This window comes from Petromyzon marinus, chromosome 4 (assembly GCF_048934315.1).
Source record: "Petromyzon marinus isolate PM22_M1 ecotype Great Lakes invasive population chromosome 4, UKy_Petmar_22M1.pri1.0, whole genome shotgun sequence".
NCBI classification, from domain to species: Eukaryota; Metazoa; Chordata; class Hyperoartia; order Petromyzontiformes; family Petromyzontidae; genus Petromyzon; species Petromyzon marinus.
In genome coordinates, this window is record NC_133670.1 from 16,008,178 (window position 1) to 16,024,587 (window position 16,410).

At 52.4% G+C, this 16,410-nt stretch overlaps 1 protein-coding gene across 4 annotated transcripts in view; it reads left to right on the top strand.

The window, feature by feature from the left end:
• LOC116938879 (striated muscle preferentially expressed protein kinase-like) overlaps positions 1-16,410 on the top strand; it is a 52,350-nt gene that overhangs the window by 24,750 nt on the left and 11,190 nt on the right. For all 4 annotated transcript variants that reach the window (XM_076058301.1, XM_076058298.1, XM_076058314.1 and 1 more), the window contains 17 exons: positions 56-228; positions 2,344-2,456; positions 3,116-3,287; positions 3,875-3,962; positions 4,649-4,849; positions 5,592-5,652; positions 5,771-5,848; positions 7,227-7,399; positions 8,036-8,062; positions 8,230-8,382; positions 9,716-9,761; positions 10,248-10,325; positions 10,678-12,994; positions 13,603-13,800; positions 14,881-14,997; positions 15,272-15,439; positions 15,969-16,091. In XM_076058301.1, the coding sequence (XP_075914416.1) occupies positions 56-228; positions 2,344-2,456; positions 3,116-3,287; positions 3,875-3,962; positions 4,649-4,849; positions 5,592-5,652; positions 5,771-5,848; positions 7,227-7,399; positions 8,036-8,062; positions 8,230-8,382; positions 9,716-9,761; positions 10,248-10,325; positions 10,678-12,994; positions 13,603-13,800; positions 14,881-14,997; positions 15,272-15,439; positions 15,969-16,091 (4,286 nt within the window). The remainder of the gene's footprint in view (positions 1-55; positions 229-2,343; positions 2,457-3,115; positions 3,288-3,874; positions 3,963-4,648; positions 4,850-5,591; positions 5,653-5,770; positions 5,849-7,226; positions 7,400-8,035; positions 8,063-8,229; positions 8,383-9,715; positions 9,762-10,247; positions 10,326-10,677; positions 12,995-13,602; positions 13,801-14,880; positions 14,998-15,271; positions 15,440-15,968; positions 16,092-16,410) is intronic.

Below are 16,410 nucleotides of genomic sequence, written 5' to 3' on the forward strand. Positions count from 1 at the left end.
CACGGCTGTCGCCGTCGCCGCGAGTGCAAGCGGCGCGTTTGTGACTTTTATTTAGGGACGGCATCCCGGTGGACGAGAGTTCTGGCGAGGTGCGGCTGAGCTCTCGGCCCGGGGGCACGTGGGCGCTGGAGATGCCGCGTGCTCGCGCCGAGCTGCTGGGGGAGCTGGTGTGCACGGCGCGCGGCGAGTTCGGCTCCGACTCCTACACGGCCGTGGTGTCGCAGGCCGGTGCGTGACCTCGTCTGTGAGCCCGGGCGGGGGGGGGGGGGCCCACACCCCAACGTGCCTCCTCCACTCGTGTCTCGGCCGCCCCTGAGCTCGGTTTCATGTGGCCTTGGGCATCACGAAATATTGCAATCGGCCTTGACTGAAGCCGCTGGGAATGTGCTCATGCCCAGTGTACCGTCTCATTTGCACCACGTGTATTGTCTATACCAGGGGTCGGGAACCTGAGGCTCCTGCACTGCTGCACGCGGCTCTTTAAGGACTGCTTCGTGACGTCATTCTTATGCATTGCGGCTCTTGTAATATTTATATTGTTACCGAATTCGAAAAAAAATACCTCTTGTTATTTTAGTTGCCCACCCCTGGTATATACTGTTGAGCTCCTCTTGTTTGTAGTCTCTGTCGGTCGTTCTTTCTGTTTCTATCGTGTTGGTTCCATCTGTTAGCCTGGAAACATTTGTCTAAGTTGAAAGTGATCGATTCAAACAAAGAAAATCAATTGCTTGGATTGTGAGGATAAGGGTAGAGTTTAATAGATACACGTATTGCTAAATGCCTGGAAATCGAGAATTGTGGCATGATATGTTTAATTGGATTACAGTATAATTCAAATATATAATGAATACCGCAAATATAACATTTGACTAACTCACAACATGATGCCAATAGCGTTATTGGAATATTAATGTGATAGAACAAAAACTATATTTTAAGATATCTTTTAAAAAAGATCTAAATAGAACAACATATAACAGAAACATCTTTATTTAATTAAATAAGCCAGATTTACTGTTTTCATCTCCAGGAAAAAGCTCAACATTTCAGCGTACTGTCAATATTTAGGTAACATTCACGTTTACAGCCAGAAAGTTGTAAAGACACTGGATAAAAAAAGATGCAGCAAAACTCCTGTCTCTGCATCCACATATAAATACATCATAATTTGTCCATCACCCACTGGCTTTCGCAGACCAAATGTATCTGGAAACATTTGTTTAACTATGCAAACCCTGGCCGGTTTTGACCTTCTGGGTCACATCAGCAGAGGCATCAGATTCGATTGAAACGAGTACCATCGTTGTGTAGGTTTGGCGGGGGGTTGCGTTTGTGCTGGTGGTTCAGAAACAATCAGCGGAGAGTTGCAGATGCTGCCAGATTGAGCGGAGATGATGTCAGTCCTCAGTTTATGAAGAATTCTAAAGGCATTCAGGGAGTTAATAATAATGGACGGATTGTATTACTGTCGGCATTTGTCACAAATAGACCTTGGTCGTGCGGCTTGACACTGGTGGCTGTAGCATGATATTTAGTTTTGATATATAAACATAAACCATATTTACGAACCTTAACCTTCAACACTATCGGATTTAGAACTCACTTGACATTTAACAGCAACTTGCTGTGTTAACGTAGCAACTTGTGACGTTTTTTGGCATCTCTACTCTGGAAGTTGCAGTAGTTATAAAAAAAAATCATCAAACCCAGTGAGGCACATTGCAGTGTAAACTGCATTGGTCCTTAGATTGGAGCAAGTACTGTACCGTGTGTTGAATAATCCAAAAGGTTATTTGGTGATCATTGGTTCACAACGTTCGGTTGTGAATTAACGCCATTTGCAGATTAATAACACGCTTAATAAACAGACAATGGTTCGGTTTAGATGTAAAAATGAAATAACATTTAAGTCCATCAGCCCATGCATGGGCCACCTAAAACAATAGACAGTATTCAAGCAGAATTAAGTTGAGGCAAATTCTGGAACAATTTCGACTTTCTGAGTCTTATCATTATAATAATCCCAAAATCCTCCAAAAGAGTGCACAATAAATCTTGTACATCTATTGAAAATCATGATGATGAAAATAATGAAGATTATGATTATGTAAATGAGATGATAAAAAGTATGATACTGAAAATTACGACAATGATGAAAATTATGACAAACGGCGATGATGAAAATAATGACACTGATTGGTGATGCTGATCCTGATATTCACGGTGAAAATGATGATAATGGTAACATTAATGATAATAAGGAAAATTATGAAGATAGAATGATGATGACGATGATTACCGCGGTCGGTCACTGGTGAGCAAACATTAAGCGCTGCGTTGCAGAGGCCCCGCACTTCGAGGTGATCATGGAGGACGTGGAAGTGCAGGAAGGAGACCCGGTCCGCCTGTCCGTGGTGGTGCACGGGCGCCCCGAGCCCGATGTGCTGTGGTACAAGGTGAGGAGGCTCGGCATGCTGAGCCCCGTCCGTGCTCACGGCGGCTCAAAGGGCAGCCGAACACCGCACTTTACATCAAGTCAGGCCCTGCTTAAGTGTGCAAAATCCACGTTTACGCAATAGCATTAACTGCGTAAGGCTGACAAACTCTTTAAATATTGCATGATATTGTGCTAATTAAAAACGCTGCCTTTTTGTAGCTGGGCTCAAGTGTGTGTTTGCATTTGGGCGCACACACACTTGGAGCTGAGTTGGCTTGCCGATGACTGGTACCAGCAATGTCAAGATTGGCCTCTGTGGAGGAGGCTCGTGAAGGACGCTACTGGAGAGTTGGAGGCAGTCGCCCTCCAACAACAGCAAAGGGCAGAGGAACGACGCTCACAACAACGAGCAGAGTGCCGCGGAGCTAATGCACAGCAAGTTTGGCACAGTAGCGGGCACAGGTGGTGCATCTGCCAGTCATCTCAGGCAGTCAACCCATGGCACCTGGGTTTGTCCCGTGACCTCCTGCCCAGCGAGCCTTCGACACTTCACGTGGCCTCAAAGTCCACCTAGCATGGCACAAACGCCGCGGTGACGTCACCTCCACTTAGTGGCGAATGGTGATTGTTGTTGTCATTGTTGCCTGCGCGCCCGTATGCGCGTGTGTTCATGTGCAGGACGGCGCTCGGCTGGCGGAGGCAGGCGGGCTTGCCTCGGTGACGCGGAGCGGCTCCGCGTGCTCCCTGCTGCTGCGCGACGTGCGTGGCTCGGACCGCGGGCTCTACGCGTGCGAGGCGCGATCCCGGGCCGGCACGGCACGCTGCATGGCCGAGCTGAGCGTGCGCATGGGTGGGTGCGCGTGACACTTGCACCAGCAGCACCTCCGATTATCACAGTTGGCTGTGTAACGGTGTACGTGCGTAGGTTGAACTTCTTTCCCACCGTGCATAGCCAACCGTGCTAATTGGAGGTGCGAAATACGTTCAACGTCCGTGCGTAGCAGCAGCGGCGAGCAGCGGAGGGCCACACGCAAACAGAAAGTGAAGCAGCAGGGTGGGGGAGACACAGTTGGTCAGGTGAATCGCCTGGAACGGGGCTTGCGTTAGGAGAGGCGCTAACAGTAGGGCTCGTGCGAGGGTTCTGGTTGGATAGGGTTAGGGGGCTGCTTGGCTCCTGTTTTTAGCGTGAGGGCTAGGATTCAATTGGCTTATGTGTTTTTTGCAGTGCTAGTATTTGGTCAGCTTATATGATTATGGTCAGGGCTAGTATTAATATGGCTCGTTTGGTAATGGTTCGGGCTAATATTTTGTTGGCAAGAATAGTTAAGAATTATGTTAAAATCTACATCGACCCCACAGAGAACATTGTGTCGTTATCCTGGAAAAAAATATTATATGGTGATAAACTATTGTTTCTGAATTGTTCTTTTGTCTTAGAAAAATCAGAGGCCCGACAGGGAGAGATGCCAGAAGAAGAAGTACGAAAACTGAAAGACCACTATGAGATACTGGAAGAGATCGGGAGGTGGGCCATCACTCGTGATGATGCAGTGAGGCCGATGCCACACATTTGTGTCATGTAATTGCCCCTTAGCCAGGATTCCTTCCCACCTCATACCCTGTGTCCTCCCGACTCCTGTGCTTCCCCTGACCTCACGTGCCATCTAACCTGCCTGTTGCCCTGTGAACTCTTGTACACCCTCCAACCCTCTGTAAACCCACTGTTTTCTTCTGAAGTCCTGTTATAACCGTGGCCCCTGTTGTAATTCTGACCCTATTCTCTATGTCACCACTGAGCCCTGTCTGCACTCTCTACTCTGCCACTTGGATCCTCACGCTTTTTCTGACTCCTCCCATGCCCCCACTGTGGTCCGTTTGACTCCCTCTGCTCCCCGGTGCTGCCCTCGACTCGCCTTCCCCCTTGCTGACCCCCTACGCTCTCTGACCCTCGTACCCCCTCCCTTACCCCGATGCTGCCCATGACCAGAGCGCTCCTCAGCACCCCCGTGTGTGTCCTTCCCTGACCCCATACACATCTCCCCACTCCCCAACCCCCGTCAGGAGAGACACAGTGCACCACGAACGTGTGCTTGGCGGGGTTGGGTGTGGGGGGGGGTGGGGTCTTCCTGTGCGGCCCCTCGAGACCTGACCCCCAGTGCCCTGTCCCCTGTGCGACCTCTGACCCCCTCCCCCCCCCCCCCCCACACGTAGGGGAGCCTTCGGCTCAGTGCGCCGCGTGCGTGCACTTAGCGGGGGGTCTCCCTGCGCCGCCAAGTCGCTGCCCCGGGGTCGCGTGCGGCGCGAGGCCGCGGAACGGGAGCTGCGTGTGGCGGCACGGCTCGCGCACGAGCGCGTCGTGTGCCTGCACGACGCCTTCCACTCGCGGCGCCGCGTCATCATCGTCATGGAGCTGTATCCTCTGTCGGCCCACCGATCAGGTTACTCTGGTCAAAGGGGTCGATTCGCCATCCATCGGTCACTCGTCAAGAAAGTATTTTTGCACGCATTTGCAGTTTACTTTGCTCGGTTGGTGTTAGCCGTTGAGGGTGTGACCGGTTACTCGATGCCCCTCTGGATCGTTCTCGTTCCAATGCAGTTTGCACTGATGCCTACTTTATTGAGGGCGATATTGGCATGTAAATTGATTATTGATTGATCACACGTTGATCAATTACTTCAATTATTTATTTATCCATAATCTGTCAATCACTCATTCAGTTACTTATCAATCACGCGTCAGTCACCTATCATGTTGCTTTCTCACTATCGAATTACTAACCTTGAATTCATAATTTTGTATTTTTTGGGTCTTTCTGTAAAGTCACGTAGTTGGTTCAAAGAAAATACTACGACGTTTCGATCACAACACAACACAAGCGTTTCGATCACAACACAACACAAACGATCGCTTGTGTTGTGTTGTGATAGAAACGTCGTAGTATTTTCTTTGAACAATCTACGTGACGTTACCAAAAAAGACCCAAAGAATATGAATTACTGCAGTCACGAAAGCTTTAAGTCAAGATTCAGATCGCGGGCTTGCCTTCAATACATGCCCTTGGTATATATTATCTTTATTGTTGTCACAGTTGCGTCCCTCCATTCTGATGGTGTTGTAGACAAATAAGGGCTGCCCTTAACGACCGCTTCACAGGTGTTCGAATGAGGAGCTGTTGGACAGGCTGGTGAAGAAGCCAGCGCTGTCTGAACATCAGGCCAGTGGGAGGACACGAGCCATTATTATCACACACACATACATACGTCTCTTGCGATGGTGTGACGTTAAAGACACCGCTCGCCTGGTGATGATTTGTATTTTTTTTCCACGTGTAGGTGAAGATGTACATCAAGCAGATCCTGGAGGGCATCAGCTATCTGCACTCTATCAACATACTCCACCTCGACATCGAGGTGAGGCACAGGTTGGGAATGGAACGTCTGTTGCAGAAAGAGATTTAATTTGTTGTGTGAATGTCACACAATTTATTTTTTTACGTCACTCAAAAAACCCAGTGTATAAATTATAAACACTTTAAATCGACATAATTAAACTTAAATCTTGACTTAAAGCTTTCGTGACTGCAGGAATTCATATTCTTTTGGGTCTTTCGGTAAAGTCACGTAGATAGGTTCAAAGAAAATAACAAAAAGCTACGACGTTTCAATCGCAACACAAGCGTTCAACGCTTGTGTTGTCAACGAACGCTTGTGTTGCGATCCTATCTACGTGACTTTACCGAAAGACCCAAAGAATAATTCAACTTGACAGCTTTCTAACTCCTGTAAAACATTGTTACCATTTACATCTGCCTTGGTGTAATGGTTTGCACGCTGGACTTGCAATCCAGTGGTCTCTGGTTCGATCTCCCGCCGCGACATGTGAATTAGCAACACGGTAATTGCGTTTGATAGAGTGCCCTTTGCGCTGTGGCGTCTCAGAGTGCTTTGCAGGAGTTAAGATAACTACAAATCATCTCATACATTTGAAAGGGCGCCCTTTCAGACTGCACCCTTTAAAATGAGGCACGAAGTAACGCAGGACTTGGCCTGAAAGAGGATATTATTCTAACAGTAGGGAGCAATGATTGATGTGTAATATCAATTTAATAATTTTCAAAAAAATCCTTATAATTTGGACCATGACCCCAGCACACTATAGCCTTCTCGTTTCAAATGATGTCAGTGGATCGTAACCATCCACTGTAAAGCACATGGCGTGTATTTATATTATTAGTACACCCACAATGTTAATGAGGGTGGCATGCCAATTTCAAACCGAGAACTTCTGCAACAATTCGCGAATGCACTCCCGCTGGGCCACCCAGAATAAAAGTCAGTATACCATAGTAGACCCGCAAGTTGGGCGTGGTGGGGTAAAGCATGGATACTCCCAGCTATTCCAAGATGAGCAGAATTGGCCAAAAATACCCTTGAGATGGACTCTCTTGAGCTCTCAGTTGGAGGCCCTTCTGCCTGCAGTGGCATGAGTGGGCAATTGGATTCGGCTGCGATACAATTTCCACACGGTAAACCACTTCGTTCAGCGATCATTTGTGGCCAGGTCACTTCTGAAAAAGAGCTACATAGCTCAGTGGGTCTTACTTGGTAAAATAAAATTGTTTAGTGTATAGTTTTAGAGTTTAGTTTTTTTTGTTTAGTTTCATAGTTTGTAGTTTTTACAATTTACATTCTATGCATCCTAGGTCTTGCACAACAGACTTCTGTCTCAATGGGCTCTCACCTGGTTATACGTTCACATGTTTCTACGTCTGTATGTCCCCCATGAAAGCCGTCCAACATCCTGATGGCCGATGCTGGCAAGGACGACATCAAGATAAGCGACTTTGGCTTCGCCCAGGAGGTGGTGCCTGGCTCCCCGCAGTACAGCGAGTTCGGGACGCCTGAGTTCGTGTCCCCCGAGGTGGCGCGCCACAGCCCCGTGTACAAGGCCTCCGACATCTGGTGCCGCTCGCACCCACGTGTGTTTTCGTCATCATGAGCCATGATATAGGGGTCAGAGGGTTTGGGGGTGTGATGGGGGGAAGTAAAAGTTCTGGGCAAAGGTTCCAAATGTCCCGATTTGGCCAAGGGGCAGTCGCAGTTTCAGAAAGGTTGGCCCGGTGTTCCCCCGAAAGGATTTGCGAAAATCTGGATTCTGACCAAGTTTAAAATGTTCTGGCCTGATGCTCGGCTGATGATATGGGCAAAGGGCGGGGCTACCTGAGTAGTAGCCATTATATATCCCCTGGAGTGAAGGTCTCCCCACACGGTGTTGATCATGGGTGTTGTTTGACCACAGATCACTACACTGGTCAATGTGGGTTTGGTGAAGTTATGGAGAGCCCAGGACCAGTTCTGTAGTGGCCAGTAATCGAACTCCGGTCACCAGGTTCATGTATGTATGTTGAACTTCTTTCGCACCGTATGTAGCCAACGCTGATAATCAGAGGTGCGGGACAGACCGCGGTGTAATAAGCACTGTGCCAATGCTCTTTTAAAATGTTAAAATATGCATCGTGTTGTTTACATATACATTGATCAACCAAACACCAACGCGAAGTAAAATTTTCTAACGCACGTTGTGTTTTTACTTATCAGGCCCGTAGGTGTCATTACGTACGTGTGGTAAGTACTCCATTCATAAATTACTTTCACCAGTACTCCACATTAAATATATACGTACTATCAGCCAGCTCAATATATAAAATTAACGCTGATGGTGGCTATGGTAGTTGATGGTGGCTATGGTAGTTGATGGCGGTAACTACGTTGCTCCCCGCGCGTCGCCGCAGCCTCAGCGGACTCTCTCCGTTCCTGGGCGAGAACGACCGAGCGACGTTGCTCAACGTCACGCGCAAGACGCTGAACTTCGACGAGCGCACGGCGGCGATCACGAGCCGCGAGGCGCAGGACTTCATCTCCAGAGTGCTCGTGCAGGACATCGGGTGAGCATCACTCAGCGGACGGGATGGGGGTTATAGATTGTTTGGGCCTGGAGGGTATGATGGGGGGGGAGAGATAAAAGTTCTGGGCAAATGTACCAAATGTCCAGTTTTGACCGACGGGCAGTGCAGGTTTCAGAAAGGCTGTCTCAGTGTTTCCCCTAAAGGATTTGCAAAAATCTGGATTCTGTCCCAGTTCAAAATGTTCAGGTCTCATGCTCGGCTCATGATACGAGCAAAGGGTGGGGCTACCAGAGTAGTGGACGGGGTTGGTTGTGGCGTGGGTGGGGCCTGTGGAGAGTGGGCAAGGGGTGAGCATCAGAATGAGCGAGACAACTCGCAGGGGTAGCGCTTGAGTGGGTGTGGTTACGTGAAAGTGGGTGTGGTTACGTGAAAGTGGGTGGGGCTGGCAGACAGAGGGGCTGTCAACTCAAAAAATATGTCCAGGTTGAGACTCCCAGAAATATGGTCGCCTCAGTTATGCATCGATGTAGTGGTTTAGATTGGAATTAGAAGAGGAAACGGCTTTAAGTCAAACTGCATATTCATGCTTTGTAAACTCTACTCTCTTTTTGTTCAATATTGCTAGCATGGAACTTTTGCACAAGTGAGTAGCATTGTTTACAAAGGCGGAATGCATATGCGCCATCTTCATATATTGCCTATTCACATTCAGTCGGCTTCGAGGTTAATTATTGAAGTATGTGTTGCTTATTTGAGTCTAAATATTTGCAAGTAGAGTATTCAGGTTCAAATGAAAACATTTAACTTACTCAAGACCATAAAAAATATATTTCACTTTCTTTAGGTTGTTTTTCTTCTTCGCATCATTGCACGGAGCAAGCAGTGAATGTGACAGTAGGATTCAGATTTCGCGCTCGTGACGAGTGGAGTAAAACTTCATATTCCCAAGAGGAAACCTAGTTACCGTCAGTTTGAGGAAGCAACGAAGTTTGCTTCGGCTTATCCAGTCGAAGCTGGTGACGCACACAGATGAATTGAATTGATAACTAGAATGGGATGGCAAACGTGTAGTGATAACAATGACGCACCCGTCATGGGCTCCCATGGCAGCAACTCTCCAGGGAAGCTGCTTGCACTGCGAGCGCATTCCAGTTTCTCATGGGGTCTCTATGCCGAGCCTCTGGGTCTCTGCGTGAGTCCATGGGTCTCTATGCGGGAAGCCGCTGCCAGCGCGCTTCAGTCCACCTGCATATGTCACACGGGCCTGGCAAGCTCGGGGCGGAGTGTGTAGCCTCCTCAGCCTGGAGCCGTGAGCAGACTCTGGCGGCCGCTCGCACGTGGTCACGCTGCCACCTGATTGTGTTTATCGCAGGCGGAGGCCACTGGCTGACGATTGCCTCAAGCACCCGTGGTTCAAGGTAAGAGCGCTTCGCAAAAGCTGAGAAGCACTACCAACACCTCGCTATGGCCACGATTACGTGCGGCGGCTCGTGAGGCTTCATGAGCATTAAGCGTGTGACGATGCATCGATTCGTCAATAAAAAAAAAAATCCATTCTCATTCTCACACCGCGTACACCAAATTGTGCGTATGAGGATTGTTTGTGATTTAATGCAATGAGGTGAATATAACTGTACAAATGAATAAAACACCTATATACGACCCTAAACCATAAAAATGGATCGAGTCTATCCAGTGGTGGAGTGACTCCTTTTAAGTCGGATGAGCGTACGGGATGACTCGTAGAGCCAAACTACAACAGCTCTTAAAACCCACACTGAAACAAATGCCGTGGCTTTACCCTGGCACGGTATGTCGCACATCACTGGATGGATTTGGTGTAATTGTCCATGGAGCTAAGTGACTTCTAATGGTGCGATGTGTATTTTCCTCATCATCCACAGAGCTTCACAACTTTGCGAGCAGTCACAAACATCAGCACGGATCGACTCAAATTCTTCCTGTCCCGCCGAAGGCTGCAGGTGAGCGTGTGTGTGCAGCATGTGCTGAGGAAATAAAAGGCGTAAAGTCCTCTAGAAATAGTTCTGTGATATCACCTTCTCAGGGCATTCTCAAACACAGTGTGATGCACTACTAGCTGCAGTGTTCTGATTGAAAAATGGCTGCCTCGTGACCTGATACTGAGTGCAAAATTGGAATGTAATTGGGTAAAAAGTAAACAAAAATCCCAGAGATTCTTCTACGGTTAGGCTGCTCCCTGCCGTAGCAATTTATAAATTTCCATAACTCGATTTCACTCGGGCAAATGAGCTTCACCCCATTGCTGGCAGGGAGACTGAGCCTTGCTGCCGTGCCGCGTGTGTGTGCGAGCAGCGCTCCCTGGTGCGCTACAAGTCGGCCGTGGTGCTGCGCTCCATCCCCGAGGTGCTGTCGGGCCACGTCGCCCCGCGCGTCTCCCGCCGCACGGCCAAGCAACTTCGAGACGCCGCTGCTTCCTCCTCCTTCTCCTCCTCCTCGTCTTCCTCGTCCGGAGAGGAAGACCCAGGTGGTTCCGAAAGCTCGAATGGATTAGGTTTGGACGCACTGCGTCCAGATTTTTCGGCTCGGAGCCAGGACGATAGTAGGGGTTCCTCCGCACGGGGGACCTTGGGCTCCGACACGGAGCCCGCGGTGCTCGGCCGACTCGGGGCGGTGGTGCAACGGAACGGGGAGTGCGGCAGCAAGGAAGCGGCGATAGAACGGGGACTGCAGTCGTTTTCGGAGCGCAGAGCGGCTCAGAGAGGCGTGATCCAAAGGACCAACTCGGCCGACGCAGCCTTTCAGGATGGCCGGGCTTCTGTCACGAACAGGAGCACGCAGGACGGCGCCGCGGCGGCCTCACAGTACCTGAAGCCGCACCTGAGCAAGTCAGCATCCTTGGAGCTCCCACCAAGAAGCCGGAGCCCTGGTTTGACGCTTCTAGGCCCTCCCTCTGAGAGCTCCACAGAAAGTAGGGGGCCGCTGGAACTGGTGAAAGATCGACCCTCGACGTTCCTGGCGGAGAGTCCGCTGGTGGCGCCGAGGAGGTCCCTCGTGAGGGAGGTTCACCAGCGCAGCTCGAGTGACCCTGCCGGGAGCACGCGACTTGAACGGGGAGCGTCCTCCTCCGAGGCTGAGGACATCGCATCGGGCAGGAAACCGGAGGTGTTCCGGTCGTCTGGCAGTATCCCAGTCGGCAGGGAGCCTGCACTGAGAAGGCAGCTCGCTTTCGAGCAACGAGGGCAGTCCTCAGCCACGCCAACCGCATTGGACGCGATGCTGCGAAATCAGCAGGGGGGAAGCGCGCCCGATGAAGACTCGAGGAAAACAACGGTGGTGGCAACGGAAAATGAAAGGTGCCTACGGCAGCAAAAGGCCGAGCCCACCATCATGCAGCGCTCGCAAAGCTCAGTCGCTCAGAATGGCAGAGGCCGGCAGCTGCAGGCGGCAGCAGCGACAAGGCTGCCGCAGTTCACAGAAAAAACCCCGGAGCCCGGGGGCTCGGTCGTGCTGAAACCTCAAGCGACGGAGGCGCGGACATCACAGGCAGCGGATAACGGTACTCCCTGGGTAACGAGGACCACGGGTGGAGGAGAGGCCGAGACGACAAATACGAATCCACTTCTAAACGGGTCAAAGCCTCAGACGGTCGGGCGTTATGCTCGCCTGCTCAACGCGGCGTCGACCGATGGCAGTGTGAGGGAAATGGCGAAACGATTCTCAAACAACGGCAGCACAACGAGGCTTCAGCTCGCGCCGAGAGACGAGGGGCTGGGGCAAAGACCCGTGAATGTGCGCGCCGGATCGCTGAGTACGCCAAAGCAATCCGTGTCTCAGACTAAGGCGGAACTTCTGGTGGCAGAGGCGCCAGTGACCCAGGTGCTCTACCGGCAGCTCCAGCAGAGCTCTCCCGAGGGGTCCATGCTCAGCAACGCGGTATCTCGAAAAGGGGACAGGAGCATCTCTGACACGGCGATGGCGAGCAAAGAGCAGCTGACTCGGGAACCCGCGGAGGAGCCCGGGAGCCTCGTGAAGCGACTGTCGCAGCGGTTCAAGAGGTCCCCGTCGACCGAGCGAAAGTCTACAGAGGGCACAGAGTCGAGGGAAAGTGAGGGCAGGAGCAAGACCCCCACCATGATGCAGAAGTTTTCCTCCAGACTCAAACGGATCGGCTCCACTGAGAAGATCGAGTCAGAGCACAAGCTTGGGGAGGCCCCGGCCACCGAGGGGCAGCAGGCGGCCAGGGACCGGGACGGGGTGCGGGACGTGGCGGCGGAGGGCGGCGACGGCCCGTTGGGTCGCGCATCGTCACCGGCGATGGCCCTGCGAAGGAGGATCGAGGCGACGGTGTCCGGCCTGTCCCTGCGCTCGGGACGCAGCCGCTCCGAGGACCGGGCGGGCGGCGGCGACGCGCAAGCCGCGCGGCGCAGGGCGTTTGGCGAGACGCGCGCAGGCAGCCTCGACGCGGCCACGGACGACGCGGACGAGCAGACGGGCCTGGGGCGCGCCGCTTCGGAGTGGGCGCCCCTGCGCAGGACGGGGTCGGAGGGCGCATCCCTGCGCGAGCTGTCCGGGGACGAGGGGGGGCGTGCGTTGTCGCGCGGCGTCAAGCCGCCCCCGTCCCCCTCCAGCAGCTCCATGCGCTCGGTGACCAGCGCCAGCACGGATACGGGTAACGAATGGCACGCGCTGTTGTGCGCACAGACGCATGCCGCGCGCGCGGCAAGCGCGTGCACGCACGAATGTGAGCACGCGCTTTCACACGCACGCGCGCGCAAGCTGACGTACCCCACATTCTTACATGCAAACTAAACAAATGGATGGGCAAACACACAAAGATCCCCCGTATGGCCTTAATAGACTTTTTTGGGGCGAGTACTGATAGCAAGCATCTCTGAAGGCCGGCACGGCAAACGAGAGGGTGAGTGGCCAGCACCACACCCGGCCGCCTTTGTCTCCCCAATGGCGATGTTTACATATCGCACCAGGCACTCATTTGAGGCTGAGTTGGCCTAGGGGAGTCCCAGGACCAGTTCAGATAATCGTCACTGGTGTTGCTGGCCATCAGCGGGAATCGAACTCGGGTGACTGGGTTCGTAGCACAATGCACTAACTGCTACGCTACCACTTCCCAAATGCGCACACGCACACACACTCACACACTCGCACGCTCTCTCGCACACACCCATACGCACAATTTCACGCACACACAAACACATGCCCGTGCGCGACCTTGAATTTTCCGTACGGATCTGCCTCCTCAACGTTTGCCGTTGGCAGAGGAGCCGGAGCGGCGCTCGCGCTGGGACCGCTGGGGCGCGAGCCGGCTGAACCGGCGCGACCGGAGCCCCTCGCCGCATCAAGACTCGGGCAGCAGCTCGCGTGACAGCCTCGCCTCCGTGTCCCGGGAGAACCCGGCGCCTGCCGCGCGGCTCTCCGGCTTCAAGGAGTCCGTGCGGCGGTCGCTGCGCTCCTCCGGTGCGAATCGTCGATGTCTTCGTCTTCTCTCTGTTCCTCAGCTTTACTTCACTTGTGCTGTCGGTGTCGTGTCATGGGCGCCACGGTGGCGAGATGTTAGCTACCCCGCCTGGTATTGCCGCCTTCCTTCTACCCACAACTATTGCATGGTTGATACGCAACCGCCACGGTCTGCCCTTACAATAAGACCCTGTAACAAATCACTGCCTTCCCCCACGATTCGGTGAACCATCATGAATCAGGGTGACTGCTTAATTTGGGATCCCGTTAAATTTTTTATGGCTAGTTTATACCAACGTATTCATTGCATCACATTCGCTTCACTATCCTCAATTCATATATTTACATATAATTTGCATAATCGTCAGACATGGTCAATTTACCACTGGATAAATGCCTCCCCAAGCTACTAACACTGAGCCGCACACACTATAGTTGGAGGCAACACGTTTAATAAACACACTGTACCCACTTCGGGTCCTATAGCTAGGTGTAGGTATACCGTCGCTATGTGCGTGCGAGTGAACCCTAGCGAACGGGCCAGTCAGCACACACGCTGTCTGACCCACAATCCCCAGCTAAGGTTCAACCGACGAACAGGGAGCGTAGAGCGAAGAGTCCCAGTACGATCCCCACAAACGAACCCCGATCCCTCTCTGGGCTCCCCCTTTATCCCGCTGCTCGTGGCCTTGCTCCGCCCTCGGCCACGCCCCCTGCTGTATCAAGTCAGGAGCTCCCGGCTCCCGGCCACGTGTCCCTCAAGCCTCCTATGGAGGTTCCCGACACTCAGTGGCACTCCAGAATCAGTGGCTGGCGCTACAGTATAGTGACCTTACTTGTGTCACCTCACATGTAACAATGCATGTAGCACCTGCGCACGAACTGATTATTTGCATAAATCATAATACAGCAGTGCATTAAAAAACGCACCATTCGTGTGCTGACGGCATAATTATCTATCTCCATCAACAAATCGATTTATTGTTATGGGACGATTGCACTATCCTACCACATGGCTAAAACACACGTGTCGCATGCAGCGATCGCGAAGAACGTTCATTGAGCAGGCGTGTGCCACAGAGAGCCTGCCGGCGTTCACCGTAAAGCTCAAGGACGAGCTGCTGGTGGAGGGGGAGCCTGTCACTCTGTGCTGCAGCCCGACTGGGAGTCCTGCCCCCACCATCTCGTGGCTCAAGGGTACGACTGTGCCCCCCACCCCCCCCCCCCTCCGTTATACAGACACCGTGGTGTCCTCGCTTCTCATTCACCACATTCTAAATGCATCCTAAATGTGGAGTAGCCAAAGTTACCCATGTGGAGTAGCCAAGGGGAGCCATGTGGGGTAGCCAAGAGGAGCCATGTAGGCTCTGAATTGAGGGGGTGCCGCATTGCAGCTCGCTCTCATCCTGCCCCCTGTGCTCTTCTCTGTGTCCCCCTCTGTGCTCTGTGGTGGCCACGGCCGCCGGAGCAGACAGGAAGCTGCTGGAGCCGGATGAGCGCGTGCGGCTGGCCGGGTCAGCGGACGGGCGGCAGCTGCTCACGATCGTGCGGGCCGGCATGGCCGACGCGGGAGTCTACGAGTGCATGGCCGTCAACTCCCTCGGCATCGCCACCACCTCCTGCACTCTCGCTCGTGCCGGTACCTCCCTAGTCAACCACCACCTCCTGCATGCTCGCTCGTGCTAGTACCGCCACCGCAAGCACCAGATCTAACCTTAACTAACGAGCCAACTAGTGACCAGTACTATCTCTCCAATTGATCATAACCTCAGCTTTATCGGAGCACCACAGAGCCGTGTTTTGACAACATTCTCGTCGCGGGTCCAGTGATTTCACCACAGGCCCTGGTTGTTATCTTCAAATGCCAACAATGTATTGTGAGACCAGCTTTAAGTTGCATATAGCAAATGGGTGTGTGTGTGGGCCATTCAATGTTCTCTCCTTGTATACCGAAGTGTTCTCGAATGCTGTACATTTTACTAGTGCACGTGTAGACACATCTAATAGCCGATTTGACACAGCCTGTGGCTGCTCATCCATCCCCTGTATTCTTCCATGCCTTTGTCCCCCTCTCCCTACCTGCGTCTCCCTCTCCCTGCCCGTGTCTCCCTCTCCGTGCCCATGTCTCCCTTCATGCTTTTGTCTCCCTCTCCCTCTCGGTGTGTCAGAGCCCCCAAGCTGGACGGGGGCGGCCCCCGAGGTGCCGCAGGTGTTTGAGAGTGGCGCCCTCGTGGTGTGGAAGCCAGTGCAGGCGCGCACGCCGCTCACGTACTGCCTCGAGATGCAAGCCGGTAGCTAAATCCCTGCGTGCCGTGAACAGAGACGACGCCACAACCCGTAGGGCGCTGTGCAGACAGGGGGAAGGGAACCCCAAAATACGGAGACATGGACAGAGACATTGACAGATTTATGGAGAGGACGCACCCACACAAATACATACAGAGGGTGAGAGAAACAGAGAGACACACACACAGAGAGACATGGACAGAGACACAGAGAGACATTTTCTCAGGGACACTCTAAGAAGTCTGCCAGGTTGACAAGGACTCATTCGCTGGTAACATTACACCACTATGCCAGTGCCCCCTTCTTACCTTCATTGACGTGCTG